Source organism: Mus pahari, chromosome 17 (assembly GCF_900095145.1).
Source record: "Mus pahari chromosome 17, PAHARI_EIJ_v1.1, whole genome shotgun sequence".
NCBI classification, from domain to species: domain Eukaryota; kingdom Metazoa; phylum Chordata; class Mammalia; order Rodentia; family Muridae; genus Mus; species Mus pahari.
In genome coordinates this window covers 45,343,189-45,370,670 of record NC_034606.1, presented here as the reverse complement: position 1 = coordinate 45,370,670, position 27,482 = coordinate 45,343,189, and the positions used below count along the sequence as shown (strand labels likewise).

Genomic DNA, 27,482 nt, shown 5'->3' with positions numbered 1-27,482 from the left:
GAGAAGAAGAAGAAGAAGAAGAAGAAGAAGAAGAAGAAGAAGAAGAAGAAGAAGAAGAAGAAGAAGAAGAAGAAGAAGAAGAAGAAGAAGAAGAAGCAGCTGCCCACCGTTATGAAGCTGGTTATGGTGATACACGCCTGTAATTCCAGAACTCAGGGGCTGAGGCAAGAGGAACTCCATGAGTTGGAGGCTGCTCTGAGCTATATAGTGAGACTCTGTCTCAAATAACAAAACAAGAGTGGAAGGAGGAAGGGGGGGGGGAAGGAAGGGGGGAAGCAGTAGTACCCACGTGAGTTACCTCTGCCCAGCCTGGACCTCGAATAAGGTTGCTGACCTAGGGTCCTATAGCAGATGGTGGATGCCACCTGAACCACCTGGATCCCCAAAGTCACATACAGTCCCTCACTTGCTGAGCATGTCACAGAGTTTATTTTATTTTATTTGTATCTGTGTGTATATTCATGTGAGTGCAATGTCCCTAAAGGGCAGGAAAGTGTCAGAAGCGTGTCAGATCCCTAAAGCTGGAGTAACAGACAGCTGGGAGCTGCCTGACAGGAACTGAACTCAGGGCCTCCAGAAGAGCAGCAAGTGCTGAGCCCAGGAACAACGAGCCTCCCAGTAGGAAGATGGCCGCCCCATGGGAATGAAGGTCAGGATCCATGAACGAACGGAGACCGGTGGGTGGGCTCTCCCTCAAGAAAGTCTGAGATGTGTATCTAACTTCCCCGCCTCCTAAGGCTGAACAGAGCTCTTTGCCTACAATGTTTCTCCCTCTCCCTAAACCTCTGTCCTGCCTGAGTGCTCACCTGCCTGAAGCAGCCGGCTTCCCCTGTATTAAGGTTTGTTATTTAATCAACTAAATGCCAGGCCCAGCCGTGAGCATGGTCAGGCAACTTCACGATGTACCTGTAAAGGTGGTGCCCTAGCCCCCCACCCCCCGCACCAACCCCTCCCCAGGAATCTCAGAGAGAGGTTAGAACCTTGCAGGAGTACAGCTAGGATATCTGCACACCGAGCTACGAGCTCTGGGCTCATAAACAGCACTGTAGCCTCAGCTCTCCCTAGGCACTGTCAAGGAGATACAGCAGCCACATGCAGACATGTACCCAGGTCCCCTAAGACACTCTGCTGACCCATATAACAGTCATTCACCTACACACGTGTAGTGCTTACTCTGTGCCCGAGGGTACTTTCAGTGCCGTGTACACAGTCCTTAGAGTGACCCTATAGTTACTTTCACTATAGTTAATTCACGAATGAGGAAAACTGAGGCACACTGCTTGGGACTTTCATAAGTCACACAGCGAAGTGCTTGAGAAGTCTCATAGCCTGGGTCCACACAGCAGGGACAGGAGCAACGGTGGGAAGGCAGGAGCTTGGTCTTCCCATCCACTCCACCCAGCCCCTAGAAGATGTGAGGGCATTGGTCAAAAGCCAGTTTTCAGCCGGGCGTGGTGGCGCACCCCTTTAATCCCAGCACTCAGGAGGCAGAGGCAGGTGGATTTCTGAGTACGAGGCCTGCCTGGTCTACAGTGTAGCCAGAGCTACACAGAGAAACCCTGTCTCAAAAAACCAAAAAAAAAAAAAAAAAAAAAAAAGCCAGTTTTCAGAGGAGGCCAGAGAGGAAAGGGGGCCTATTTGTGAGCACAGTGTGTGGGTTGAGTCCCTATGGTGGCCCCACACTCTGAAAACCCAAAGTCCCCCCTGTCATCCCTCAGTCCCCAACCACACGGTTCTCCAATCTCTATGACAGCATGGACTGTGTACTGTCCTCCAAGGAGGAGGGAAGTTTCAAATGGAGAATGGAGGGTCTCAGAAGAAGACAGGGGCCAAGCTCCCAGCAGTCCACATCTGTATTCATGGCCATCCGTCTAGTCAGTGGCCCTGTAGCACTAACAGGCCAGGCAGGACCTGAGAGATGTCAGAAGGCCAGGCATTGAGGTGTCAGTGAGGAAACAGGAGGCTGGGACACTTGCAGCCAGTGGGAAAGGCCTCTGGAAACTCCATTTGGTTTTAATTTGAAGATGGAGAGAGGCCAGGAGCTGAGAGCCTGGCAGAGAACTCAGAGGCAGAATGGAAGAGAAAGAGCCAAAGAACAGAGGCAGAGAAGCAGACATGACGTCGGAGACTACAGAGATCCTGAGAGGCAGAGACAGAGACACGCAGAGACAAGCCGAGCCGACCTCAAGGGGAAAAGTCACAGACATAAAGAGAGAGCGTCAGTCAGCGGGCACAGAGACAGAGATGGGGAGATGCCCGAGGGCAATGTTGGCACACTGGACCTCAAAGGCATACGCGACGTCTGTGAGTAAATGTGCAATGAGCCAACTCATGCTTCAATTAATATGCTTTAATAAATCATTTCCTTTATGGGGTGGGGCAGGTCTCACTCTATAGCCCAACCTGGTCTCCATCTGAAGGAAATCTCCCTGCCTCAGTTCACCAAGTGCAGGTGTGAGTCAGCATGTCTCCCCTCTCCGCCCCTGTGTGTGTGTGTGTGTGTGTGTGTGTGTGTGTGTGTGTGTGTGTGTGTGTGAGAAATTATACTGGGACACATGTCTTTAATCCCAGCATTTGGGAGGCAGAGGCAGACAGAGTTCAAAGCCAGCCTGATCTACAGAGCAAGTTTCAGGACAGCCATGACTACACAGAGAAACCGTCTCAGAAAAAAAAAAATTTTTTTAAACAAATTAGTAGCCCAGACATAGTGTCTCATACCTATAATCCCAGCACTCAGGAGGTACAGACAGGAGGATCTGGAAGTCAGGGTCATCCTCAGCTACACACCAGCTTCAGGCTAGCCTGGGCTACATGAGATCCTCTCTCAACAAACTAAACAAAACCAAGTAACCTGACTCATAGTTGAAGACTATGATCATTCTCACACACGCACATCTATAGACACACACATACACATCTATACACACACATACAAACACGCACACACACACACACACACACACACTAGTACATGCCTGTGCTGGCAGACATTTGTTCTTGCTCACACATTCATGCAACCTGCTTACACTCAGTCACGTTCAGACTCAATCATATTCAAACTCAGTCACACTCACACTCAGTCACATTCACACTAGTCACGCTCACACTCAGTCACGCTCACACTCAGTCACGCTCACACTCAGTCATGCTCACACTTAGTCACATTCAGACTCAGTCACGTTCAGACTCAGTTACACTCAGTCACACTCACACTCAGTCACACTCACACTAAGTCACGTTCACACTTGCTCCAGACTCACAGCCCTGACCTCTAGGCCTGGCTCTGTAGGAGATGCTGTGTAGCTTTCTAGAAAATTCCTCCCTCTAAGGAAAGCCAAAGCAAAGCTACTCCCAAGATGGCCAGTAGGAGTCAGTGATGGAATCCTAAGGGGTGGGAACTAAAGGAGGAGGATTATCCTGTTTTCTTTATGCAGACACACCCCCTGCTAGGCACAGGGGAACCCTGGGATAGAGTCCTGTAAGGAGGGACCCAGGGCAGAGACTAAGACTCAGAGCAGGAGAGTGGCTTCAAAAGACCACACAGCCAGGACAGGAACCATTCTGAGACCTCAAGACCCACCAGCTCCCACAGAGACCAGCAGGAGGCAGCTGCCTTCCCTGAACCTAATCTAAGGGTTCAGAGGCAAGCACTCATGGGTCTGCCATGCCAGAGTAGGAAGATGCAGAATGCCAGCACGGGCTATGTCTGCAATGTTCCAGGCAGTACCCCTCTCCTTGAAGGCGCTCCAGGAGTATTGCTCCATTGATCTCAGGTGGCTGAGCCGTAAGGAAGCTACTTCCGAGGTCTGTTTAACAAATGGGGAAACAAAGGCGCTCTTCTCGATGGATTTGCCTACACAGCCCTCAGCAGTCTCTACACCAGTAGGCATCCAACTGTCCCGCCACACTTTTCTGGAAAAAGACCTAGCCTCTATCCTGGGAGGCCCAGCTTGTTGCTTCTGCCTCAGTTTCTCCATCTAGATGAGACCAGAGAGGATCATCTGACTGCCAGTGGGAAGGCTGCATCACACCGAGCTAGCAGGGAGCCAATCCAGGAGCACTGGACCCCACACATCCATTCATCCACGCTGACGTAGGTAGTGGACCAGGAAGCCAAAGAAAGCTGTCCTGCAGCGCCACCTAATGCTCACATGGTTGCAATGCGGACAGCCACACAGGAATTGATTTCCTTCCTCAAGAAATATTAGACAGACAATACCTACCTCAGTGAATGGAGTTTACGCATGTGAAACACAAGAGGAACTTACTCTTGTTAGCATCTGTTATTAAAAGTGTCCCTCTTCTGGACTAGTTTAGTAGAGATTTGACAATGAGGGTTGTCCAGGGAGAATCAGCTGTTTCTTTTGTGTCCACATTCTACAGTATCAGGTACGCAAACTCCTCGGTTCCTGTTGGCCCAGTGAGTCCAGATGTACATTTTCACTCCCCATCCACAGACTGGCAGCGCTTCATGGCTCCCACATACCAGGTGCTGGTTATGAGTCTCCACAAGTGAAATAAACCAGACAGGGTTTCTCCTTATTGCAAATAATAATAATAATAATAATAATAATAATAATAATAATAATAATTTCTTCTGGATTAGGAGGTTAGAAAGCTTGTCTGGCACTCAAGCGTCTGCATTTGATCATCAGCACTGCAAAAACACACCAAAGTGATGAAAAAGAGACACGTCTAGACTAGAGGTTCTCAACCTTTTTGGTGTAATAAGCCCCTTTTCACTCTTAAAAATTCAGGGCTGAAGAGAAGGCTCAAGAATCAAGAGCACTAGATGCTCTTCCAGCAGACCTGGGGTCAACTCACATCAGCCTGTAATTCTTTTTTTAAAGATATATATATATATAGATATATATAGATATATCTATATATATATATATATATTGTTGCTGTCTTAAGACATACCAGAAGAGGACATGGGACATGGTTGTGAGCCACCATGTGCTTGCTGAGAATTGAACTCAGGTCCTGTGATGGTTTGTATATGCTCAGCCCAGGGAATGGCAGGATTAGAAGGCGTGGCCTTGTTGGAGTAGGTGTATCACTGTGGGCACGGGCTTAAGACCCTCACCCTAGCTACCTGGAAGCTAGTCTTCCACTAGCAGCCTTCAGATGAAGATGTAGAACCCTCAGCTCCTCCTGCACCGTGCCTGCCTACATGCTGCCATGCTCCTGCCTTGAGGATGCTGGGCTGAACCTCGCAACCTGTAGGGCAGCCCCAATTAAATGTTGTCCTTATAAGATTTGCCTTGGTCATGGTGTCTGTTCACAGCAGTAAAATCCTAACTAAGACAGGACTTCTGGAAGAGCAGCGTTGCTCTTAACCACTGAGCCATCTCTCCAGGCCCCTGTCTGTAATGCCTTCCCAGGGGATCTGAGGCTTACTTCTGGCCTCCACTGACACCGGGTATACCTCTGGTGCACAGACGTACATGCAGGCCCTTGAGAGGCAGAGAGAAAAGGATCAGGAGTTCAAAGTCATCCTCAGCTACAATCGAGTTCAAACCTGGATCACCAGAGACCTGTTGCTTAGAAATTGAACAACTGTGGCTTCTGCGCCTTGGACACGCCCCTAGCTCCCCGCTCCCCTGGGCCAGCGGAAAGCCATTGAGCCAGCGTTCTAAGGCGGCACTTCCGCTCGCTGCGGAACCCTGGGTTCCGGCTCCAGTTTCCGCCGAGGAAGAGGAACACTTCCAGGGCGGAAGTAGCTCGCTGCGTGTGGGCGGGGCTCGGGAGCATGTCGGCGGCCTTGGTGCGGCGCGGCTTGGAGCTTCTGGCGGCGTCCGAGGGTGAGCAGGGCAGGGCCTGCGACAGTCGCGCTGTGCGGGAGAGCCGGCCGGGCGGGTGGGGAGGGAGAGCGCGCCCTTCAACTCGGTCCTTCGCTGCCTTTCCCCGTAGTTCCCCGTGCGGTCCCCGGCCAGGTCCAGGCGAGGGGGACTCGGGCGACGCGGACCCCGAGGGCGCGGGCCAAGGCCTCCCAGGCCCTGAAGCTGCGGAACTCGGCGAAGGGAAAGGCGCCTAAGTCCGCTCTGGGTGAGTGGGGAAAGAAGACTGCGAGCTCTTCTCAGGATTGGGGGGCAGCGCCTTCGAGTCGGGGGTTCCAAACGTTACCCGAGACTCAACCAGGAAAAAGTCAAGATGAATGTTCAAGTCGGGGGGCGGGGGCAAGCAATCTAATTCCCAAGTCTGGGCGCTCAGCTGGGTCTCTTTGCCGCTGTCTGTGTGGCTAAATTAACAGGATGAGAGAAAGAGGGAAAGGCCTGGGAGTGGTGACACTCGTCTGTCATCCCTGCACTTGAGAGGCGGAGGCAGGAGAAACAGAAGTTCTGTGTCTTTCCATGGTGAGTTCAGGGCAAGACCTGATCGTGAAGGCAGATGAACCGCAAGATCCAGGCGCTTGTGAGCTCTAGCCGTGGTGGGGAGAGAAGCATCAGACAGTCTCAAAACTAGGGTGCAGGGTTTTGCCAAGTGTGTGAGGCTTGGGAGGTGAAAGGCTCTGCAGTGCTTCGAGGGAGACTCAAACTAACAAGCCAAGGTAGAAGCAGTGGTAAGACAGGCACCTGAGAAGGTTTTAGCCTGAAAGGCTTGAGAATTTGGAAGAAAGAAGGCTAATGGGTAATAGGAGCAAGAGGCAAGATGGAGTATCCGTCAGGGATAGAGTGCTGGCGCTTACTGCTTGCTCTTGCAGAGGACCTGGAGCCCCCAGAAACACACATGGCTGCTCACAGCTCCCTGTAACTCCAGGTCTGAGGATTAGATACCCTTTTCTGACTCCACACATACATACACACACACACGCGAATGTGCACACACACACATATTTAAGGAATGAAGCACTCAGCCAACAGTTGACCCTTCTGAACCCTGTAAACTGCTAACTTGTTTGACCCTCCCAGCAGCTCTGTGAGATGAGCAGATCTTTCCCCCACTTTACAGTTGCAGAAACAGGCACCTGCCCAGGTGGTGGAAGTGGAAGCTGGGCAGATTGTCCCCGTGCTGTTGCTCCTAATGTGCTCGTCTCAGGTGACAGTGCCTCCTTCCATCCCAATAGGGACAGCAGAAGTGAGTTGATGAAGTGTCTGCAAGCAGCAGCCTTGTTTCCAGTAGAGCAGCTTAGGGGATGTGGCACGGGTAGTAAGTCCTCCAGCCTTGAGAAGGGGCACAGGATGGCACGCACGCTGCTTTCTGCTTTGACTCCACGCCTCTGCTCCGTAAAGGGAGTTGAAGTACTTTTGTTTCATTGTGTGTTTGTTCCTCCCAGTTTGGGGGGAGTTGCTTTGGCTTGGGCAGGCCTGAACTTCACTATATAGCACAGGCTAGCCACAACCTTAAATCAGCCTTCCTGCTTCAGCCTCATAAGCACTGGGATGATAGGCACACACCACCGCACCAGCCCGGGAGTCCTTGTTAAAAGCTCTGATGTTCAAGAGGAAGCACTATGAACAGAGGTGGAGCTAGGAGGCATGCGCAGACACTAGTGGTTTGCACAAGTTCATGTCAAGGTGCCTCCCTCCCCGCCCAGTTATCCCAATAACTGGGGGACAGGAGTGGGGTTCCCTTCACTCTCAAGACACAGGACTAACCTCCCACCCCCAACCCTGGCTTTTCGGTGGTCCTGGTGGCTGGTCTTCAGCCTAGTAGTACATAATGGGTAGGCAGGAATGGCAGGACAGTAGCGAGCCATGGTGGTGGGGCACGCCTTTAATCCCAGTACTCTGGAAATCCCAACCCCCAAGAAAGAAAATGGATGCCCTCTAAAATGTGTGCTACTGTGCTTCTCCGTTCTTTTCCTGTAGAAATGAAAACAGGAGGCTCATGTGTCCTTTGTGCCTGATGCACAGTTATGCTCAGGGTAGACCTTGTGTTATTTGGTGGTGGTGGTGTATTTTTATTATGCTGTTTTTAAACATAACCCTTTCTGATCTGACTGTGAGCCAGGAGCAGTCTTCCTGTCTCATCCTCGCCAGTGCTGGGATCACAGGTGCCATGCCGGGCAGTGGTGGCGCACGCCTTTAATCCCAGCACTTGGGAGGCAGAGGCGGGCAGATTTCTGACTTTGAGGACAGCCAGGGCTACACAACCCTGTTGGGGGGGGCACAGTCATGTGACTAACTGAAGCTATCCAATAGGGTCTGTAAGATTTGCAGCAGGCAGGACCTATGGGAAATGTAGATTTGGTTTAAGAGACCAGGTTGTGAAATATTCCCTTCTAGGGAAAGGACAGTGGGGCTTTGGGCAGGGGAAGGGACCCAGAAGGCTTCTAACATACAATGAGTCTGAAATGCCCTGCCCTGCCTGCCACCCACAGCTGAGTACCGGAAACGGCAGTGTCGGGACCACCTCAAAGCAAACCTGAAGTTTATGACCAGCATGAGAAGCGTGGTGCCAGAGTCTGTGACCCAGCAGGTTTGTCTAGGGTGCAAGCTTAGGAACCTGGGGTGGTAACTGCGGCTGCTCTTCAGAATCCATACGAATCTCAGCCGTGCCAAGAGCCATGATCCCTATGGGCTCAAAGGCTTCCATCTGTGCTTCCAAAAGTGGATGTCTCGTGCCCTTATTCTGAGCCTTTTCAGATCCTGCAGCAGAACCAAGGCCGAAAAGCCTGTGATCAGCTTGTGGCCAAGACGAAGAACAAGAAGAAGAAGAAGAAGGCTGAGGGCACTGTGTTCACTGAAGAAGACTTCCAGAAGTTCCAGAGGGAATATTTTGGCAGCTAGACTTCCTGGAGGAATGGTGGGGACAAAAAGCACTAACTTCCTTTGACTGCTGTCCTGTGTCCCTGCAGTGCTGTGCCACGGGCGACCAGCAGGTGGCAGTACAAATCTAGCCTGACTCAGGAAGCCATATGTTGCCATCCCAGGGACACTAGAACAGAGCTGCAAGCCCCGCAGCAAATTTTCCCTCAAAATGAAGTAGACTTCTGGTTCGGCAGAGCCATCAGCACCCTGCCAGAAAAGATTCTGACCTGTAAGCTGTGACCAGGATCGGGTCCCAGGGCTATTTGTTGTGAAACAGGACCAGGTACTGGGCCCACTCAGACCCCACCTCAAGGAGCTGGAAGTTCAAATAAATGTGAATTTGGGAAAATGTGGATTCAAGTGTGTGTGTGTGTGTGTGTGTGTGTGTGTGTGTGTGTGTGTGTGTTACAATGTGTCTCCCATCTTGGTGTGGATCTAGGTTCTCCGTGTTAAAGTCCCCAGCCTTGGCCCAGCATAAATGACTTCCTTCTACCAGTGAGGGCCTCCTCTCTGGGCATGGTCACTGTAGCTGCTAGAGTTGCCCAGGAAATGGACAGGAAGGTCTAGGAGTTGAGAACTGGAGCCACCTCCACCCTGCTGGAGTTTGAGATCTGCTATGGCACCAGTGAAGAGCAGAAAGTGGTATGGCATTTGATATCTGGGCATAGGTCATAGTTTCCAGAGTTCTCAGCAAGCAGGTTTACATAAAGTCTGTACCCCAACCAAGGACCGCAGTGAAAGCTATGGTTGTGCCCCCTCAGAGGGCAGACTGGACTCTGCAGCAATGCAGTGCCAGTCACAGTCGCAAAGGAAAGATCATGTGGAATGAGCACACTCGGGGAGGCAACACAAGGGGCAGGGGAAGGGGAGGCCCTCCAGTGCAGATGAACACATCCCAAAGGAGACAGCTGGTGGCCTTCACACAGCTATCCTCTCCCCTGAGCCTGCCTCCTCCATTCTCTGCTCACTGGGATTCCTGTGGTTTGCTTCAGTGACGATTGGTCAGTTCCCTAGTTGGGCCCCTGACCAGACCCGGCTTTGTCCTCAGAGAACAGGGTTCACTGTCCCTGCTCCAAGCAACTCTTTGCCTTTAAGCAGCATTGAATCTCAAATGACACAGAACTACCTACAGCAGAGCAGAATTAGCATGGATCCTGCCTGTCTCCAGGTGACCTCTGCCTGTTGGAAGGCATGACCATCCATCCATCCAGGAGGTCATAGCAAGCAGGAACGGGAAGCAGGGAGTGTGTTTTAATATAGGCTAGTGATGGGAGCTCAGGGCCCTCCATGGCATGTCCTGTCCTCTGTGACATGGGTTGTTTGAAGGGATGTGGGTGCTGGTTTTCAAACCCTCCACCCCTTCTGCCTGCTGCAGGGCTTTGCTGGCCTTCAGAAAAGCAAATTCAGGTGGACTTGGGGACTTATTTTCTCCTCCTTAAATAAAATGCTTAGGCAACAGCTCAGTGCTTATTTTCTAGGGAGCGCACACCCTCGGTCACATGGTCATCTAGAGGATGTAAGCAGAAATCCCGTACCTTTCCTGGTATAAGGCCTCCTCTTAGCTGCTGAGAAGGAAAAGATGGAGTGCTTACTACCAACCTGTGGTTCGATAAAAGAACACCGGTTGTTACATTCAAGTCAATGGGAGTGGGGGGGGGGGTCCAGCAAAGGGAAGCCTACCCCAACTAAGGCATCCCAAGTAGATGCAAAGACATTTAGGCCAGTTAAAAAATTTGGTAATCTGGACTTGGGCAAGCTGCTGCCTCACCCCTATGCTTCCTGTGGCCTCTGCTGTGGACGGGACCATCCACAACTCCCTGGTCCTCTGAGTCCAGGGAGCTGCACAGTGGAGCAGGACTGCTAGTAGTGGTCTTGGGGACTCAGGGCCAGCCACCGGGACTCCAGCCTGGCCACGAGTGGTCTTGCTTGTGGGGTAGGGAGGGCTTAGTTCAAGGTGTAACTGGAGCTGGTCAGGTTCCCTGTTCTTAAAGGGCTAGGCAAGAGGTCCAACAGTCTGCTCTGCCATTCCCCCAACCTGAGCTGGTGTATTTCTGAACATGTCACTGGGAACTAACATTTACCTGCCACCCACCATAGCCAAGATCTCCAGCCCATCCCATAGACTGCCTGGGTAGGTGCACTTGAGTCTCATGGCAGAGACTTGACTACTTCTGTAGTTAAGTGTAGAAGCCTAGCTTCTGTGTGTTAACAAGGGTGAGCCAAAAGGCCTGCTGCAGAAGTGGGGCTGCTGCTGTATCATCCAACCCACACCCAGGCCCCACCTTGTTCCCTGCCCCCAGCACACTCCTCCTAGGGCAGGTACTCCACCCAGCCTGCCCGCCATTTTAGATCCCATCTTTGTACCTGTCTCCCTTAGAAGTTTCACAAAAGCTAAGCTGCTCATCTTGTGTTCAGTTTGCATCCGATAGTTCCTAGTACATGGTGAGCAATCGCCAGTGGTAGGAAAACTGAAGGCCATTCTCTGCCAGCTAATAGGCACCCAGAACTAACAGCTCCAGACTGGGCTGGCTAAACGGGAGAAAGCAGTACTTCCAGCCTTTTGTCATACCTGACAAGGTCTGTAAGTCACCACGGTCAGGGTTTCTACAGCTTCCTCCACTCTTGGCCAGACTACAGGCGGATCCCATAGTCTTAGGAACCCCAGACTAGCAAACCCAATGGATGACTACATTCATTCCAACAGCTAACACTCTACTGGCATCGGTAAGGCTGAAAGATCTGTCTTAACCCTGCAGTCTTTAATGCAGATTTCCAGATGCTAAGATGCGAGCTGGAGAGGTGGCTCAGTGGTTAAAGACACCAGCTGCCCTTCCAGAGGTCCTGAGTTCAATTCCCAGCAACCACATGGTGGCTCCCAACCATCTGTAATAGGGTCTGGTGCCCTCCTCTGGTATGTACTTATTTAAATCTTTAAAAAAAAACTGAAGATGCAGGTAGCCCAGGGCCCTGGAAGCCTAGGTTCCCTTCCCAGCTTCCTGCCTACATTGCTCATTTTCACTTCTGTAGACAGTGCCTGCCACCACTTACTCCCTTCACCCCAGCCCTTCCACCAGGTGGAAACAGCCCAGCCATCTGTCAGAGGGAATAAGAGCTCTATCCCTTAAGCCTAAGAGAAACCTAATCATCTTGTGTGCTCAAGGCCGGGTACCTCATCTAGGTACTCATTACATGGCAGCTATCTGGAACAAAGCCAGCATGAACAGGTGGAATTCAGGCTGTTCCTCTCATTAGCCCAGAGCTTCCTCTGCCTAACCTTCACCTGTCTCATGAATAGCTCAGCTGGGCCCTGGGATGTACCCAGGTAGCTATTGTATCCAACCCAGGACCTTCCGCACAGCTAAGTGTATTAGAAAGAACGACACAGAAAACCCACACGGGTACTTTCACTACAAAATAATTTATTACAGCAACACAAGACTATGTACAAGCACAAAGCACCCGACTACCCTACTAAGGAACTCTTCTTCCCCCTTGCCTTACGGACCTCTTCTATCAGATCTTTCAGGTACTGGATCTCTTTGGCCAGAGAATCTGCCTTCTCTTTCAGAGCCTCATTCTTTTTTTCTAGCTCCTTACACTCGCCAGTGAGGGCTTCCTGCTCAGCCCGCTTCTTCTGGCGGTACCTAGTGGCTGCTGTCTTGTTCTGCTCCATCTTTTTCAGTTTCTTATCCAACTTCTCAGTCTTCACTTTAGCTGTCAAACTAACTCCAGGTGGGTCATAAGGTTTGGGTCGAGGAGAACCACGGGGACCACCTGGAGAAGGCAGATTGTCTGGTGGGGCCCTGGAGGTGGAGGGGCTATGCTGGGGAGAGCCCAGGTAGGACTCAGGGCTCATACAGATGCCACTGTCATTATCAGAGGGAGTGTCTTCCTCCTTTACACACTGAGGCATTAGAGTAATATAAGCAGCAGAGTCAGGCTTCCTATCTCCTTCAGAGACATCCACTTCACTGCCTAGCTCTAAACTAAAGGAATGATCTGGAGTGGAAGACAGAACCCCTGGGGAACAGGGAAAAGGCTGCAAGAATGTAAAGGGGGCAACCTGGTCGACTTGTATTACACTTTCTGGGAGATGGCCAATTGGGTTCACTGTCTGAGGGGGCTCCTTATTAGTCTCTTGGACTAGAGGGGCAAAAAGATCACATGTGTCATCCAACGTGGCCAAAAGCTCATCTGGCATGGTTTCCAGGTCATCCATTCGAAAGAGAGCATCGAAGTCAAACTCTTTCAGATCCATTTTCTCCAACATCCAATCTGTCCCGGAAAAGGCATCCTCTGGAAAAAGAAATTCAGGCGTGAACGGTTCATGTCCTATGCGGGAGGCAGAAAGCCATTAGAACACCAGACCCAAATGAAAACGGCACACGGGGGCGACTGCCCTACTCACCCTTGCCGGTGTCTGAGGCACTGGCCAAGCCATCCATAGCCAGCCATTCTGAGGAGCCCGCCTTGTCGCTGGAGAACCCATGAGGTTTCAAGTGCTTGGCCACCTCCAGATAGTCATCTAAGAGACCTAGGCTTTCTTCAGCCCCCAAACCCGACTGGTCGAAGGGGGACATCAAGTCCCCCGCCAACACTTCGCTGTTCAGGAAGCTCATCTCGGTCATGTTGTGGGGCTTTGCTGGAATCGAGGAAGGTGCTTAACTCGAAGGTATCTTTGTCGGTTACAGCAAGGCTGCTGCTGGGTTTCGTGAAGAGCCTAGATGGGGATCCAAAAGCAAGTCCAGTCATCTTTCTATCTACGACGCTGGATGGCCAAATCCCAGAAGCCTCTACATGGAGAGCACGCGGGCCCAAGGCCATTGTGTAAGCTTCCCCAGCCGCCAGCTCGGGTTGCACAAGATGGAGGCTTAGCTTTGCTTCACCGGCCACCCAGAGGAAGCAGCTTGTCCTCGCGTCCTAATACGGCCAAGGCCGCCGCGCCCCGCCCCGCCCCCGTGACTCACACCCCCGCCCCACCGCCATCTTGGGCATCGCCACGTTCGCAGGATGACACCGGGATCCCCGGCGAGCTCGAGGTGATTAAGCTACGACTGGACGAAGGAGAAGCAAACAGGGCTTTAGACACTCCTCCGCCCAGCTCTGCCCCGGAGCGCCGGCGTCTCGGGGCCACGCAAACAAGGCCGACGCGTCCGGCCGCTTGTAAAACCGCGTGTGCCGGCCGCCGCGCCCGGGCCGCACCCAACCACAGCGAGGCCCCCGCCCTGCGCGGCCGGCCCCATACTCACGCCATGGCTTAAGCCGGTGGGGGTTGCCGCTGCAGAGCCTGGTGCTGCTGCCGCCGCTGCAAAGGCCAACGCTGCCGCAGGCACTGCTGCCTCTAATACGCCATGGTGGCCGCAAGCCCTGCGGGAGGGGAAGAGGAAGGGGACACTCGCGAGGACAACTATAACCGGCAGACAGCAAGCAGAAATGGCGGCGGCACGCCCTAAACCCGCCCTTTATAGCCTCGGCCAGGGACGCAGCACACCGCGTATCCTCCCACCGTGGTCACGTGACCCTACCGCGGCGTCACCAAACCGCCTCCCACTGACGCCCTCGCCCGCCCCAAGCCTCCTCTGCTGTGCTCGGGGAGTAACTGTGGCGTTAGAGATCATCCTGAAGGCCCCGTGAGAGGAGACGAGTGCACTACTTTATAGGTGGCCGACCAGGCGAGGTCTCGTTCCGGAGCGCGGAGGGATCGCTCGTTACCGAACTTCCGGTGTCTTTCAGGGAGGGGTAGGACACCTAGCCAAAGCTCTGACAGTCAAAGCCGTAGCTGCCCGGTTATCACGCGAGACGCCGTCGGAGCGCGCGTCGAGCTGATTGGCCCAGGCGTGGCGAGTCATCTAACCCTCAAGTTCCTATTGGCTCTGGACCTGGGCGCTCTAGGATCACTAGGGCCTGCGTGGGAAGGGAGGAGCCACCAGAGGTTCCGGGCGGCAGACTGTCACACCTGCCTTCTCTCGTCAGAGGTGACCCAGATGTTGCTCTCTCCGGCATCGCTCCGCACGGGGCAAACAGCTTCCAGGCGTGACCTTTGGGCTGGAAGCCCTCTTTCCCTTTGTTCTCAGAACCGAATGGGCAGGCTTCAGGCATGTGGAGAGGCCCTCCGGAGTTAGCTGGTCCAAGCCAGCTTCCCGCAGTCCACGGACCGCACTTGGAGGCAGGGCGTTCGTGGTGGGGGGTGGGAGATATTCCGGTTCCTCCAATTCTGCGTCCTTACTCTGAACCCAGTACTGGGGAAACATGCCTAACCTCAGGTCAATAATATAGAAGCCCTCGCTGCCGGTTTGTATAGGGTCAGTTCCCTTAAGATCAGGTTTATTCAGTTGGCTCTCAATCCTTAACTTCCAGGTATAACCTTCCCAAGAAGTCATCCCGATGAGTGAGTCTGCCGCCTAAGTGGTCTGGAGCCCCAAGTACTCACCATAAAGGATGCTGTTTTGGAAGTGCTGAAAGACTCTTTTCCAACTCCAACCTGGAAATCTTTTGAGTTTCCATTTCTATTTAAGTGACTCACACAAATACCACTCAACTGGCACAGTGCCTGCCACTTACTGCTCAGTGATTATTTGCAAGCCAGGTAGACACAACCCTAGCACTCGGGTACCATAGTTCAAGGTCATCCTTGATTATATGATTATTGATTTCTATTTATGAATTCAAACCTAATTCCCAGGTCCCTATCTCCCTAACTCAATGCTTCACCCTCCTCCCTCAGAGGAGCCTTTATTATTGTTTACTGAGCTATAGCCAACCATAAAGCTCAAGGCCTACATGTTTTTTATCGCCAACGAAGTCACCAGTGCATGTGCACACATACAGAAGTTACCTAGTCTTTCCATGCAAAGAAAGGCAACAAAAGGATAACTGTCCTCTCTTTGCTCTGGAAACCAAAACAGCAGCCACACTGTTACATTGTTAAGCGGGCATCCCTTACAAGTTTCTGTTCCCTAAGCAAACCATGCAAACCATGTTTGTTTTTTGTTTTTTTCCCCCAAGACATGGTTTCTCTGTATAGCTCTGGCTGTCCTGGAACTCACTTTGTAGATCAGGCTGGCCTCGGACTCAGAAATCCGCCTGCCTCTGCCTCCCGAGTGCTGGTATTAAAGGCGTGCGCCACCACCGCCCAGCTGCAAACCATGATTTTTAACCTATGCTGAATTCCTAACTCTGTGATGTATGGCCACCCCTTTGCTAAACTACTGAACCTGTGACATGTGACTGCCTTTTGCTATACAAAAACTATGCCTTCCCAGAACCCTTCCACTTGCTGTAAGCTTGCACTTCTTTTTCTGGTCTTCTTTCTAAGAGCCAATTATCCTGGCAGCTGTTTCCTATCATATGTATCTACCCTGCAGGCAGCCTGGAGTCCCCCGACTATTCTGTACCGGTGCTAACAACCAATTATCCCAACAGCTGTTTTCTATCAACCCTAATGGTTTCTCATAAGAGACCTCCAACGCCAGCAAGGGGCTGTTTGGCTGGCCAGTCTAAATAAAGCTTGCTTAATCAGTCATGGAAATGGTTTTTTCTCAGCTCTCACAAAGGCTCCTGACCATACAGGTTGGCCATACACAGAAGTTTTAAAATATTTGACACTACAGAGATCCCAGGAGAATGTCTGGTGGCTTCTTCCCCCATCCCACTCCTAGCACTGATGTAAGAAAGTTATCTGATACCACATAGACACACACCAGCGTTGTGGAAAGGAGATTTTTATTTTCTTCTTCCCATGCTGCAGAAGACGCTCTTTTCACCAATTCAACTTCTCTCCTTCAAGGAGAGAGAGGATAAAGGCTCTCTGGGCCTTAGAGCTAAGCTGCTCCTATATGGTCCCAGCCAAGACAGGACACAAAAATTAGTGACTGATACCATTCTACCAGCTTAACACAAGGACCACCACATAAGGGCAGGCAAGTGACTGGAAGGCAAGTTGTGGACCTGGCCTCAGAGACCAGGGGTTTAAAGACTACAAGGTGATCAAAATAAAAGTTAACACCCATCTCATCCCACATGCAGTTAAACATAGACCCTGCACGCTGGTATTCTGGACACTAAGACTCAGGGCTTGTAACCTCCTAGCCTGGGACAAGGGTCACTTTGTTCCCAAGGGCCTCCTCATTTACCTTGGCCTTGAGCTTTATACTAAAGAAGCTAGAGTTGTAGCAAATGCTCTCGGTTTTATCAAGTCATAATCCCAAGGAAATGTACCTTGGTAGAAGGCTCTGAACACACGGTGCATCCTGCTCTCAGATCTCCCAGATTCATCTTAACCATCTGAGCCTGCGGTGAATTACAGTGAAGTAAAGTCAGCCAGGGCCAACTCCAGGAGATGATGGGGCACTCTAACAGTTTTTCTCTTTATTTTTTAAAAGTCTCAACTGTTTTTTGGGTTTTTTTTTTTTTTGGGTTTTCGAGACAGGGTTTCTCTGTATAGCTCTGGCTGTCCTGGAACTCACTTGGTAGACCAGGCTGGCCTCGAACTCAGAAATCCGCCTGCCTCTGCCTCCCAAGTGCTGGGATTAAAGGCCTGCGCCACCAGGCCCGGCTCAACTGTTAATACGTAGAAGAATACTGCTATCCTGAATTCCATTTTTGGAGAAGGGCAACAAAGAACCAAAACATAAATAAATAAATAAATTTGGATTTACTTGGTAACCAGGGTAATGTGTAGTTTTAGGCATCAAGTATATAGTCTGCTAATCTTGACACTGTCAAAATACCTCCCAAACAGAAGTAGGGGCCTAACAGTGGCATTTCCTACAGTCAAAAGTGGGAGTAGTAACTGAAGAGAAAAGCAGAGTAGTGGCACAGCCAACTGGGTCTTTCAACAAAGAGGGAAGCAGGACAGAGTATCTTTTCTTCCATCTAAGCATCCCAGAGCATGTGGCCGCCTCCCATACTTTATGACAAAGAATGACAGCAAAGAAGGTGTGCCCAGCTAATCCACAAACCCACCAGGATAGAGCTGGTCCCACTGGTCCTTGTTCTGAGGACTTCTAAGAGGTTCCTGCTTATAAGATGGCCAAGTCATGATCTTGGTTTTGCAAAGCATAGTCCAAAGTCAAAGCTGTTCATAAAAACAGGCAATAAATTCATTGCTTTTCCTAAATTCAGTGACAAATGATAAATTCATTGCTTTTCCTAAATTCACTAAGATATGGCTGTGATTTAGGACATTTGGAATCTTGAGCATCTTCAAGTTCTGGGGGTTCATCTGCACTCTTCCTGGCATCCTAAACGGAATCAGTTCAGAGATGGCAGCTTAGGAGTTTTATAATACTTCTGACAGGAAATCTAACTCCTCTCTAAAATCTCGTTTTGCAGCATTCTACCAACTCTCCCTCCAACAGGCAGCAGCCAGAACCTTGGACTGTCTACGAAAGCCCTGCCGTGCCTACTCAGTTCAACTTAGCAATAGATGCTTTTATTCATTTTTATTAACTACCAGGAGGGCATGTTTCAGTTAAGGTTCTTGGCTTTATCAAGTTTCTCATACTATCTTACACAAATCAAAAAGAAACTCCTGAAGAAGTCTTTACACATGTGTGGGAGAAGAGGAAGACAGGCTAAATATATAGCCTAGCTCAACCTCCTAGGAGGGGAGAGGGGGGTGTGTCTCTACCCTAATTTCAAATGGGCTGCTGCAGGGTCAGTGCTATTTATAGTCATTTTGTGTCACCCTCATAAGGAAGGGCCAACACAGCCACAGAGTACGTCACCAGAATCACACTGATGGAGAGGTAGTAAGAATAGATAAAGAAAGACCTGATGGGAGAACACAATACTAGATGGGCAAATCAGAACCAGAGTTACTGTCAGCCTCTTGTCATGAACGGAAGAAAAAGGACACACAGAAATGACCCTTCCCCCACCCATATGATGATGACTTGGCCATAAATAGCAATCTCAGCAGCAACATGGGAAGCCCATCTCTTTTCTGTGGGTGTTATTTATGTACTCTCTTCCTAGGTAGCACCAATCTCCCCAGGAGTCAAGTGAGGGAGCGGGGCTGGCATGGTCATGTGCCCTCTGGCCTGTGGAGGTACCTATAGTGCAAGAAGGATAGGGACCAGGTGGGAGGTTCTGGCCCTGGGTATGGTTCTTGCTCTAAGGCAACACCTAAGAAAGGTAAAGCCTGTCAAGAAAGCAATTGTGGTCACTGGGTTTCCGCTGACACTGCCTCCTTTTGCCTTCCCTTGGCCTCCATGGCTAAAGCAAGGCCACCTTCTACCAGCAGTTAAGGGGAAACCAGCATCTTACAGGTGCTGCCTGTGAAGCCCCCACGTATTCCTTGTCTGTGTGACTCTGGTGACCACGTATAGAAACAAACAGTGGGAACACACAGGCTCTCCAAATCAGCTTCTGCATCCTAGCCCTGTGCTTTCACTGATAGCCATAAAGAAGCACCTCAATAAACCTCCAATAAAATAGCTGCATCCGGCGCCTCCAGTGTTGGTCAATGCACCGTCCCCACGTTCAAAATCCTTAGCTCAGATAAACAGGAGTTGCTTAGGGTAGGGAGAGGAGATAAGCTTGTTTTCCAGGAACCAGGGGCAAAGGCTGATTTGCCAGGGCAGAGGCTCTTTCCAGCCTCACCCTGGAAACCTAAATACTGTCTCATTCCTCTGCAGAGCTCAGGCTAGAAACATGCAATCCCTCTTCTGTGACATCAACTACAGGCAACGTCTTCATTAGGCAAATGTGCTCTGGGGACAAGAGCCACGGGTGTGACCAAGAAAGAGAAAGACAGAGAAAAGAGCAAACAAGAGGCCAAGGGGCAGAACAGGACATAGCAGACAGAAAAACAAGAAATCTGGGCCAAAAACAAAACACCCAAAGGCTGAGGCCAGCACTCCACACCTTCTGTTTGTTCCAAAAAACAAAAAACAAAAAAACCAGCCTAGAGTAAGGCGGCAAGTAGGGAGCACAGTGTTTGGTTACAAAAATAGGGGTGGGCGGGAAAACCGAAGGGACGTCATTCTCATCAGCATGAAGTGACCAGGACAATTACCAGCAAAACAGGAGGCACCTAGGGACCCTGTGAGGCACCAACCACATAGCCAAGTGTTTTTAACGGAGAGTCTGAGCCTTTACCTGCCCTACGTCTGCAGCAGCACCTCCGGCTCAGACAACGAGCAGTAGAGGGTATATCCCAATTCGTCTATTTCTTGAGGGGTGAGCTCTGCAAATAGGTTCACCTTGGGGTTCAGGGCACTAGGCAAGACCCCAGCCTCCAAGTAGCTGATGAGTCCCCTCAGGGCCTGTAGAAATCGGTCAGCCAACATGTCTGGAGACCAGTCAGCCTCCTCCTGGGCCAAGTGGAGGATAACGTTGGTTAGCTGGCTGGCAGTGAGGTGGCCCAGAGCTGGAGTGGACTTGCATATGGCCTTGAGGATCTTGAGGCACAGAGACCGGCAGCCAGAGTCTGCCTGGTCCAAAGCCCGTAAGCGTGCTGTCTCAGCAGGACGAAGGCTCAGCCGCCACAGGTTGTCATACTGAGCTAACCGGTGTGGTCTGGCCACCAAGACAGTGTCACCAAGGGTTACTGATGGCAGGAAGTCAATGACAAGATGTTTGTCCTTCTCATACTGAACTTCTAGAGTCAGGGCCTCTGGGGGTGGTGCTGGACGGATCACATAGTCTAAGAGGGACCCTATGGCTGGCCAGTTGATGGAGCCTGCCACCACCTTCTCAAAGGTGTCTGCCACTGTCTTTGGGGAGAGGTAGCCACCTACAACACATCGGTCCCAATAACTGCTACCACGAGGAAAGTACTCTGGGTTCTCACGACGAACCAGGAAGAAACCAGGGACATTCATGATGGTGTCCTCCCCAGGTATGCATGACCACAGGTTCTGCTCCAGCACAAGGGGAACAATGAGTTGGATATGGTCAGCTGTCACCACCTGCCAGAGTACAATTAGAAAGAAAGTTGGTTTTTGTTTTGTTTTTAATTCTTTATTACAGTGTGTGTGTGGCCCTTTATCTCCCGAGTGTTGACATGATAGGTCTATGACATAGGTCTGTTGCCTATTTTATGCAACACTGGGAATTGAACCCAGGACCTAATACAAGTTGGTAAACTGAGCTACACTCCTACCCCCTAAAGCATCTTAAAAAGTCTAAGTATGACATAGAAACGAGAAAGGATGAAGCAGAGAAGCAAACACTACTGTGGGGCAGGATTTGCAAGCAGGAAGCTTTCTGGTTGAGGCGGAAGAACAATGACTTTCTTGATAATCCCCACCACTGAGAAGCATCTGTCCACCTCCAGCCCACCCTTCATACGGACTGTGTTACCTGCAGATCATCATAGAGGCTGCCACTTAAGTACATGTCCCGAAGTGGCATATCAGGCAGCTTGGCCCGCAGGAAGCTCCGGAGCTCGGCACATATGTCCACCGCAGCTTGCTTGGCCCGAGCCTGCTCTCCAGCAGGGATGGCTGCCCGGTTCCGGTAGTAAGAAAGAAGTTTCTCCTGCAGGGACATGCGGAGTCGTGACTTCTTCAAGTCTACCTGGCCCCTCCTGGCCAATGGCTTGGGCCGGGGTGGGCAGAATGTATCTGCCAAGGCAAGAGAGAGAGGCATGTGAGCTCTGCCCAAGCTTGTTTAGGCCACCAAAGTCCCAATCCCAGGAAGGAGATGGACCTGGCACGAAGGGCAAATTGCCTGACATTCCCTGCTGAGAAGTCTCTGCACCACAGCAGCTCCAAGGGGAGAAGCAGCCCCAGAGAGCTCAAGGAATTTCTCACCTGTGTCAAAGGCAGAAGAGTCTGTGGGAAGGGTCTGCAGAGACCGGCTCAGGCCTGCCTTCATGTCCTTGTTCAATAGGCGAGGAGAGCCCATCCAGTTTGGCTCCTCCCAGCTCCTCTTCCCTGAATGGCTTAGGCGGGTAGGGCTTGTAGGGGCACTGATTGCCCGGTCGTACATCTGCAATACCAGAGAGGACCCGGGACATACATATACCAGTCCCCTCCTTCCACTTCATTCCCAACACCCCTCCTTCCCCGGACTCTTTGCCCCATTAAATTCAAGACATTGTTTGTTGTCTTTGTTGATGGTGGTACAGGGGATGGGATCCAGAGCCTTGTGCATGCTGGGCAAATACTACCACTGAATTACATCACCAGCCAATTTTTTTCCACTTTACTACAAGTCAATTTTACTTAAATCAGGACTGTCCAACAAAACCACTGTTAGCCATTCATGATCTGAATTCTAGTGTATGAATTAAATTACAGTACACATAAAAAGGCCATCAGACACTTGTTTTGTAATAAACATGGTACTGGTGTCACCTTTTTAAGATAAACTATTAGGTTTGCCCTTTCTCCTTTTTAAAAAAAGATTTATTTATTTTATGTATATGAGTACACTGTCTCTGTCTTCAGATACACCAGAAGAGGGCATCAGATCCCATTACAGATGGTTGTGAGCCACCACATGGTTGCTGGGAGTTGAACTCAGGACCTCTGGAAGAGCAGTCAGTGCTCTTAACCACTGAGCCATCTCACCAGCCCACAAATACAATTTTAACAAAGTATTTCCAGTCTGGTCAGCTGAAACTGTGGTGTAGAACTCATGGACTAAAAGGGTTCTCTGGCTAGCTAGGTGTGTCAGAGGACACAGATAGAGGTAGATGCTTTAAAAAAAAAAAAAGTTAGAGAAGTATCCGTGTGGTTGCTATTCTAAATCACGTCATCAAAGAGGAAGGGTAGCTGGGTGAGCTGCTGTGTTTTACTTGCTGGATACATTTCTTTAATCTTCAGCGATCTCTTTATGGAAAAGCCTAGAAGCAAGCTGCCAGATGAGCCAATCTGCTCCAATAACGTTGTCAGTCTACCTCAGGAAAGCTCTTCCTCACCACCTCCCATCCTGGGACCAGGCTGCATGCACTTACCCGCTTAACTGCCAGTGTGGCGATGCCCAACATGGCTGCTCCACCCACACCCAGCACCAGCCGGGCATTGGAGAGCACAAAATCGATGGCTGTGCCAATGCCATTGTCATCCTTCTTCCCTTTGCGCTCACCAGCACCTGCCATTGCTCACCTGGAAATGAAGACAGCACAGCCATCACTGCCTGGGACCACAGAAGCTCCGCTTTATGTCCCTCCCCATCACAGCCAAGGTTACTGCATGGGAAATCTAAGGCTGCATATACTAAGGTCCAGAGGAAGTACCACAACCTGTGACAGGAAAAGAAATGCCAGTGTATACAGCAGAAAACCTTTCACAGACCTGGGACTAGCAAACATAAGTCCATAATCAATCCAAGATTTGTACTCCAGTGAAATACCTCACTGTCTTAGGGTTTTACTGCTATGAACAGACACCATGACCAAGGCAAGTCTTATAAAGGACAACATATATTTGGGGCTGGCTTACAGGTTCAGAGGTTTAGTCCATGGTCATCAAGGTGGGAGTGTGGCAGCATCCAGGCAGGCATGGTGCAGGCAGAGCTGAGAGTTCTACATCTCATCTGAAGGCTGCTAGTGGAAGACTGACTGACAGGCAGCTAGGATGAGAGTCTTTAGCCCATACCCATCTACTCCAAAAAGGCCATACCTCCTCTACTTCCATTCCCTGGGTCAAACATATACAAACCACCACATTCTACTCCCTGGCCCGCATAGGCTTGTTCAAACATATGAATCTATGGGGGCCCATACCTAAACATAGCATAATCCAAAATAAATTTAGTCCAAATTCCAAAGTCCCTATATTCTATAGCAATCTCAACAATGTTAAAAGTCCAAAGTTCAAAGCCTCTTCTGAGATCCATCCAATCACTTAACTGTAATTCCCAAATCAAGACAGGAAACCGGCTGGCAAACTCCAAACTCTTGACCTCCAAGGTTGATGTCACAGCAGTCTTCAGATCTCTAACTCCCTTTTCATCTTTGTTGACTGCAGCAAGCTTCTTTTGAGGGGCTGTTCCACTCCCTGTTAACAGCTTTCCTCAGCAGATAACCTATGGCTCTGGCATCTAGAATATCTCCAAGGCATCTTCAATGTTACAGCTTCTTGTTCAAATATCTGGGATCCACACATGAGTCTTCTGGGCTTCTCCTTAGGGCTGGTGTCACTTCTCCAACTCTGCCCTCTGTAGCACTCTAAGTTTGATCCACTCCAATGTTGCTGCTATTCTTGGTGATCATCCCATTGGACTGGCATCTCCAATCCAATGAGATCTTCTGCTGCAGCTAGGCTTCACCAATAGCCTCGCATAGGCTCTCTTCATGGTGCCAAGCCTCAACTCCTTTGCATGGTCCCTTCAGTCCTGGACATCAACTGCAACTGAGGCTACACCTTCACTAATGGCCTTCCGTGGTCTCTCACAGTGCAGAGCTTCAGCTGCTCTTCATGACCCCTTCGTGCCTTCAAAACTGGTACCAGCTGGGTGACTTTTACACATTACCAAGTCCAGCTGCAGCTCAAGGTACAACCTGGGCTATCTATCTCTGGAACACAGCCTCTGAGCTCTCAGAAAACACTTCCCAGAAGAGTTCACCTCAGTGATGCTGGTCTCTTCTTAATCACCACTAATTTCTTAGCTCCAGCTAACCAGCATCAATTGTCCCTGTAGTCTCCTTCTCCTCTTGAATACACAGCCAGAGAGAAATGACCAAAGCTGCTAAGTTCTGAAGCTTGCAGGAGCTGGAACATTACATTATCACTAGCTTTCGATTTTCCAACTCCTTTACTACCTAACCCTGACTATCCAGGATCGTGCTCTGTATATTGATCCCAAACTCAGAGATCTGCATGCCTATCTCCTGGAATTAACAGTATGTACCACCATGCCTGGATTTAAGCTTATCTGAAATTAACTACAATCCAGAACTGGAAGGCTCACCTGTGATCCTGATCTTGAGGCTGGGAGATATAAGTTCCTGACTTGGACCTTGAAATGGAGATCTTGAGGCATAGTGGCTATGAATCCCAGGAGACTAAGGCAAGGAGATCTCTGAGTTCAAGGTCATCTTTGACAAAGAAAGTCCCAGATCCAGGCCTGGTGGCACACACCTTTAATCTGTGCCACACCTGCTGGAGACCTACATAAGGACATTGGAAGAAGGCAGATTCTCTCTTCCTCTGCTTGCCTAGTGTGACTGAGCAAATGCTAGATCCTTGGACTTCCATTCACAGCTGCTGCTGACCATTGTTGGAGAGTTGGACTGCAAACAAATTCCCGTACTATATATAGACCACCCATAAGCTCTGTGATTCTAGAGAACCCTAATATACCCACCATACAAGACAAACCTCCCCACCCTTTACAATATGGCTTTGATAGGAAAACAGGATCTTCCTTTATTTAGCCACTGCTTTGGGAATGTTAGGATTAAGAAGTAGACAGTCATGATGACAGATGCTTGGAAGCCACATTTAAAAAAAAAAAAAGACTCATTATCAAACCCAAAAATCTCCTTTCCCTCACTATGCTCACAGGACAGCACTTTTCTCTCCTCTGTCTTTTACTTTCAATTAACGCTTCAGGTTCAGGGATATAATGAGAGAGTATTTGGCCAATTATAATATATTCCTACCTCAAATGCACAGAGAAGCCAAAGAAAAGTTAAACATGGCATGTACACATGGGGTCAGGTAAGACGGATAAGGTCACCGTCCTACCACTGCCACAGAGTGGTATACGTGACATCCAGCAGAGGCAGAGTATTCTGATCAGGACAGACAGAACACTCAAGTCCACAAATGACCTCCTTTTTTTTTTTTTTTTTTTTTGGTTTTTCGAGACAGGGTTTCTCTGTATAGCCCTAGCTGCCCTGGAACTCACTCTGTAGACCAGGCTGGCCTCTGCCTGTCTCTGCCTCCCAAGTGCTGGGATTAAAGGCCTGCGCCACCACTGCCCGCCATGACCTCCATTTTAAGATAAACCTTTACAGGTAGACTTACAAGAAGCAGCAGCACTAGATGCAGAACTCTCTAAACCATCCTTTAAAGAAACAGCAGGAAGGAGGGCTCTGCCTCTTTCCAGGTTGGAGTCAGCAGAAGCCTGCCAGTCCTTGGCCCTGCCGACATCTCAGAAGATCAGTGGGTGCAGTGTAACAGTAAAGCGTGGGTTTTAGAGTCAGGAATCGGGGCTGGTGAGATGGCTCAGTGGGTAAGGTCTTCCGAAGGTCCAGAGTTCAAATCCCAGCAACCACATGGTGGCTCATAACCATCCGTAATAAGATCTGACGCCCTCTTCTGGAGTGTCTGAAGACAGCTATAGTGTACTTACATATAATAAATAAATAAAATCTTTCAAAAAAAAAAAAAAGAGTCAGGAATCCTGAGATCTGAATACTTGCCTTGGGCCTGAGCTAACCTGTTAGGTGACCTCAAATGGGCCCCTTAACCCCCCCAGCCATGAGGCCCAAATCACAGGGCTGTAGTAAGGAAAAGCACTGGTTGGAACAACGCATGCAAGTACTCATCGGCTGTAAACCCAGCCTCCAAGGGACAGCCATCACTAGGTCAGATTTCCATCCACAGAGAAGGGCTGCAGCCGGCTGTCCAGCTACACTGCGTGCTTTAAGATGAAGCTCAAACAGCCTCACGACACCGAAATTCTGCTGGGCTTGATATCAAAGCTGGGAAGCAGGGCAGGCTTGTTAAGGGCCTCCCCAATAATCTAATTCAATACTCACCCCCACCCAAGGACTAAGTGGCACCCCAGACCTGGTATCCTGGAAGAGAGCACCCACAAGCTCACAGAGAGACAAGGCATTTAAACCCTCCTCATTCAGGTTACTGTCCCTCCAGCATCAACCCTGATTCTACTGCCTCCAACCTCCAGTAGGCCTAAGACTCCTCCCCGGGCAAGGAGTCAGGCTTGGCTCCTCTGGCAAGCAAGGAGTTCTGTGTTTAATAGGTACAGTTTCAGATTAACCAGGTTAAAAAGTTCTGGAAACCTGTTGCATGATACTACTGACCTATGCACTTTAACCACCTAAAATGGCTTCCCAAAAAAACAAACAAACAAACAAACAAACCAGAAAGAAAAGAGTGACAGGAGAGAAGGCTGGGGATAAGTGCTCTGTGAACAACTCAAGCAAGCTTTATCTAAACTTTTTCCCTAGACACACGGATGATACAATACCCATGTTTCTGCTCAGTGACGACGTTCAAGGCTTGCAGTTCCCTAGCTAGAAAGCATACAAGTGGAACTTAACTGAATGATAAATCCAGGCACTTCCATAACTATGTGCAGCTGAGTGCATGTGACAGTAACTAACCCGCAGTGGATGCAATGGTTCAGCAAACAGCAGACCAAGAAGGCCTCAGAAGCAGCTTGCCTCTGGCCTACTCCAGCCTTCCTCCCAACTCTTCTCAGAGGCAAAACATGTGAAGCAGCAGGGTATGTAGCCTTTATCCCAGGGGATTAAAGGAGAAGGCAGATGCAGGTCAGCCCGCATTTGAAGTCAGCCTGATCTACAAAGTGAGTCCCAGGCTAGCCAGTGCTACGTCGTGAGACCCATCCCAAAATTAACTAACTAGAACTTAGAAGCCATTTCCCTCAAAGCCAACTAAAACAATACCACACTAGGTGCTGGGAATAGCTCAGTGGTAGAGCATTTGCCTTTCATGCTCAAGGCTCCGGGTTCCATCCCAGCATCACCACCACCACCCCCACAAAAAGAAGAAAACCACTTTAACCCTACTTCTCCTTACCTTTCTGTGTAAGTCTGTAACCACCCTAGCTGACTAC

At 50.1% G+C, this 27,482-nt stretch overlaps 3 protein-coding genes across 5 annotated transcripts in view; 1 reads left to right on the top strand and 2 right to left on the bottom strand.

The window, feature by feature from the left end:
- The first annotated feature begins 5,733 nt into the window (after window positions 1–5,733).
- Rps19bp1 (ribosomal protein S19 binding protein 1) lies at window positions 5,734–9,109 on the top strand. Its single transcript, XM_021217247.1, has 4 exons — window positions 5,734–5,807; window positions 5,917–6,051; window positions 8,327–8,424; window positions 8,592–9,109. Exons 1-4 carry the CDS (start codon window positions 5,756–5,758, stop codon window positions 8,733–8,735), a joined length of 429 nt encoding a protein of 142 aa, XP_021072906.1. The 5' UTR covers window positions 5,734–5,755; the 3' UTR covers window positions 8,736–9,109.
- A 3,044-nt stretch (window positions 9,110–12,153) lies between these two features.
- Window positions 12,154–14,510, bottom strand: Atf4 (activating transcription factor 4). The gene is made up of 3 exons (XM_021216450.1): window positions 14,006–14,510; window positions 13,165–13,476; window positions 12,154–13,052 (listed from the first exon to the last, which is right to left on the bottom strand). The coding sequence occupies exons 2-3, from the start codon at window positions 13,382–13,384 to the stop codon at window positions 12,220–12,222; spliced, it is 1,053 nt and encodes a 350-aa protein (XP_021072109.1). The 5' UTR covers window positions 13,385–13,476; window positions 14,006–14,510; the 3' UTR covers window positions 12,154–12,219.
- Window positions 14,511–17,245: 2,735 nt separating this feature from the next.
- Window positions 17,246–27,482, bottom strand: part of Mief1 (mitochondrial elongation factor 1) — a 16,004-nt gene continuing 5,767 nt past the window's right edge. Inside the window, exons 3-6 of one of the 3 annotated variants that reach the window (XM_029548014.1) lie at window positions 22,666–22,816; window positions 21,518–21,695; window positions 21,066–21,242; window positions 17,246–20,671 (exon numbers count right to left, since the gene is read on the bottom strand). In XM_029548014.1, coding sequence (XP_029403874.1) covers window positions 19,865–20,671; window positions 21,066–21,116 — 858 coding nt within the window. In that variant the 5' untranslated portion in view covers window positions 21,117–21,242; window positions 21,518–21,695; window positions 22,666–22,816 and the 3' untranslated portion in view covers window positions 17,246–19,864. Of the gene's footprint in view, window positions 20,672–21,065; window positions 21,329–21,517; window positions 21,696–22,665; window positions 22,954–27,482 lie in introns of all 3 variants that reach the window. The other 2 variants (XM_029548013.1, XM_021216449.2) reach the window with 2 other exon arrangements.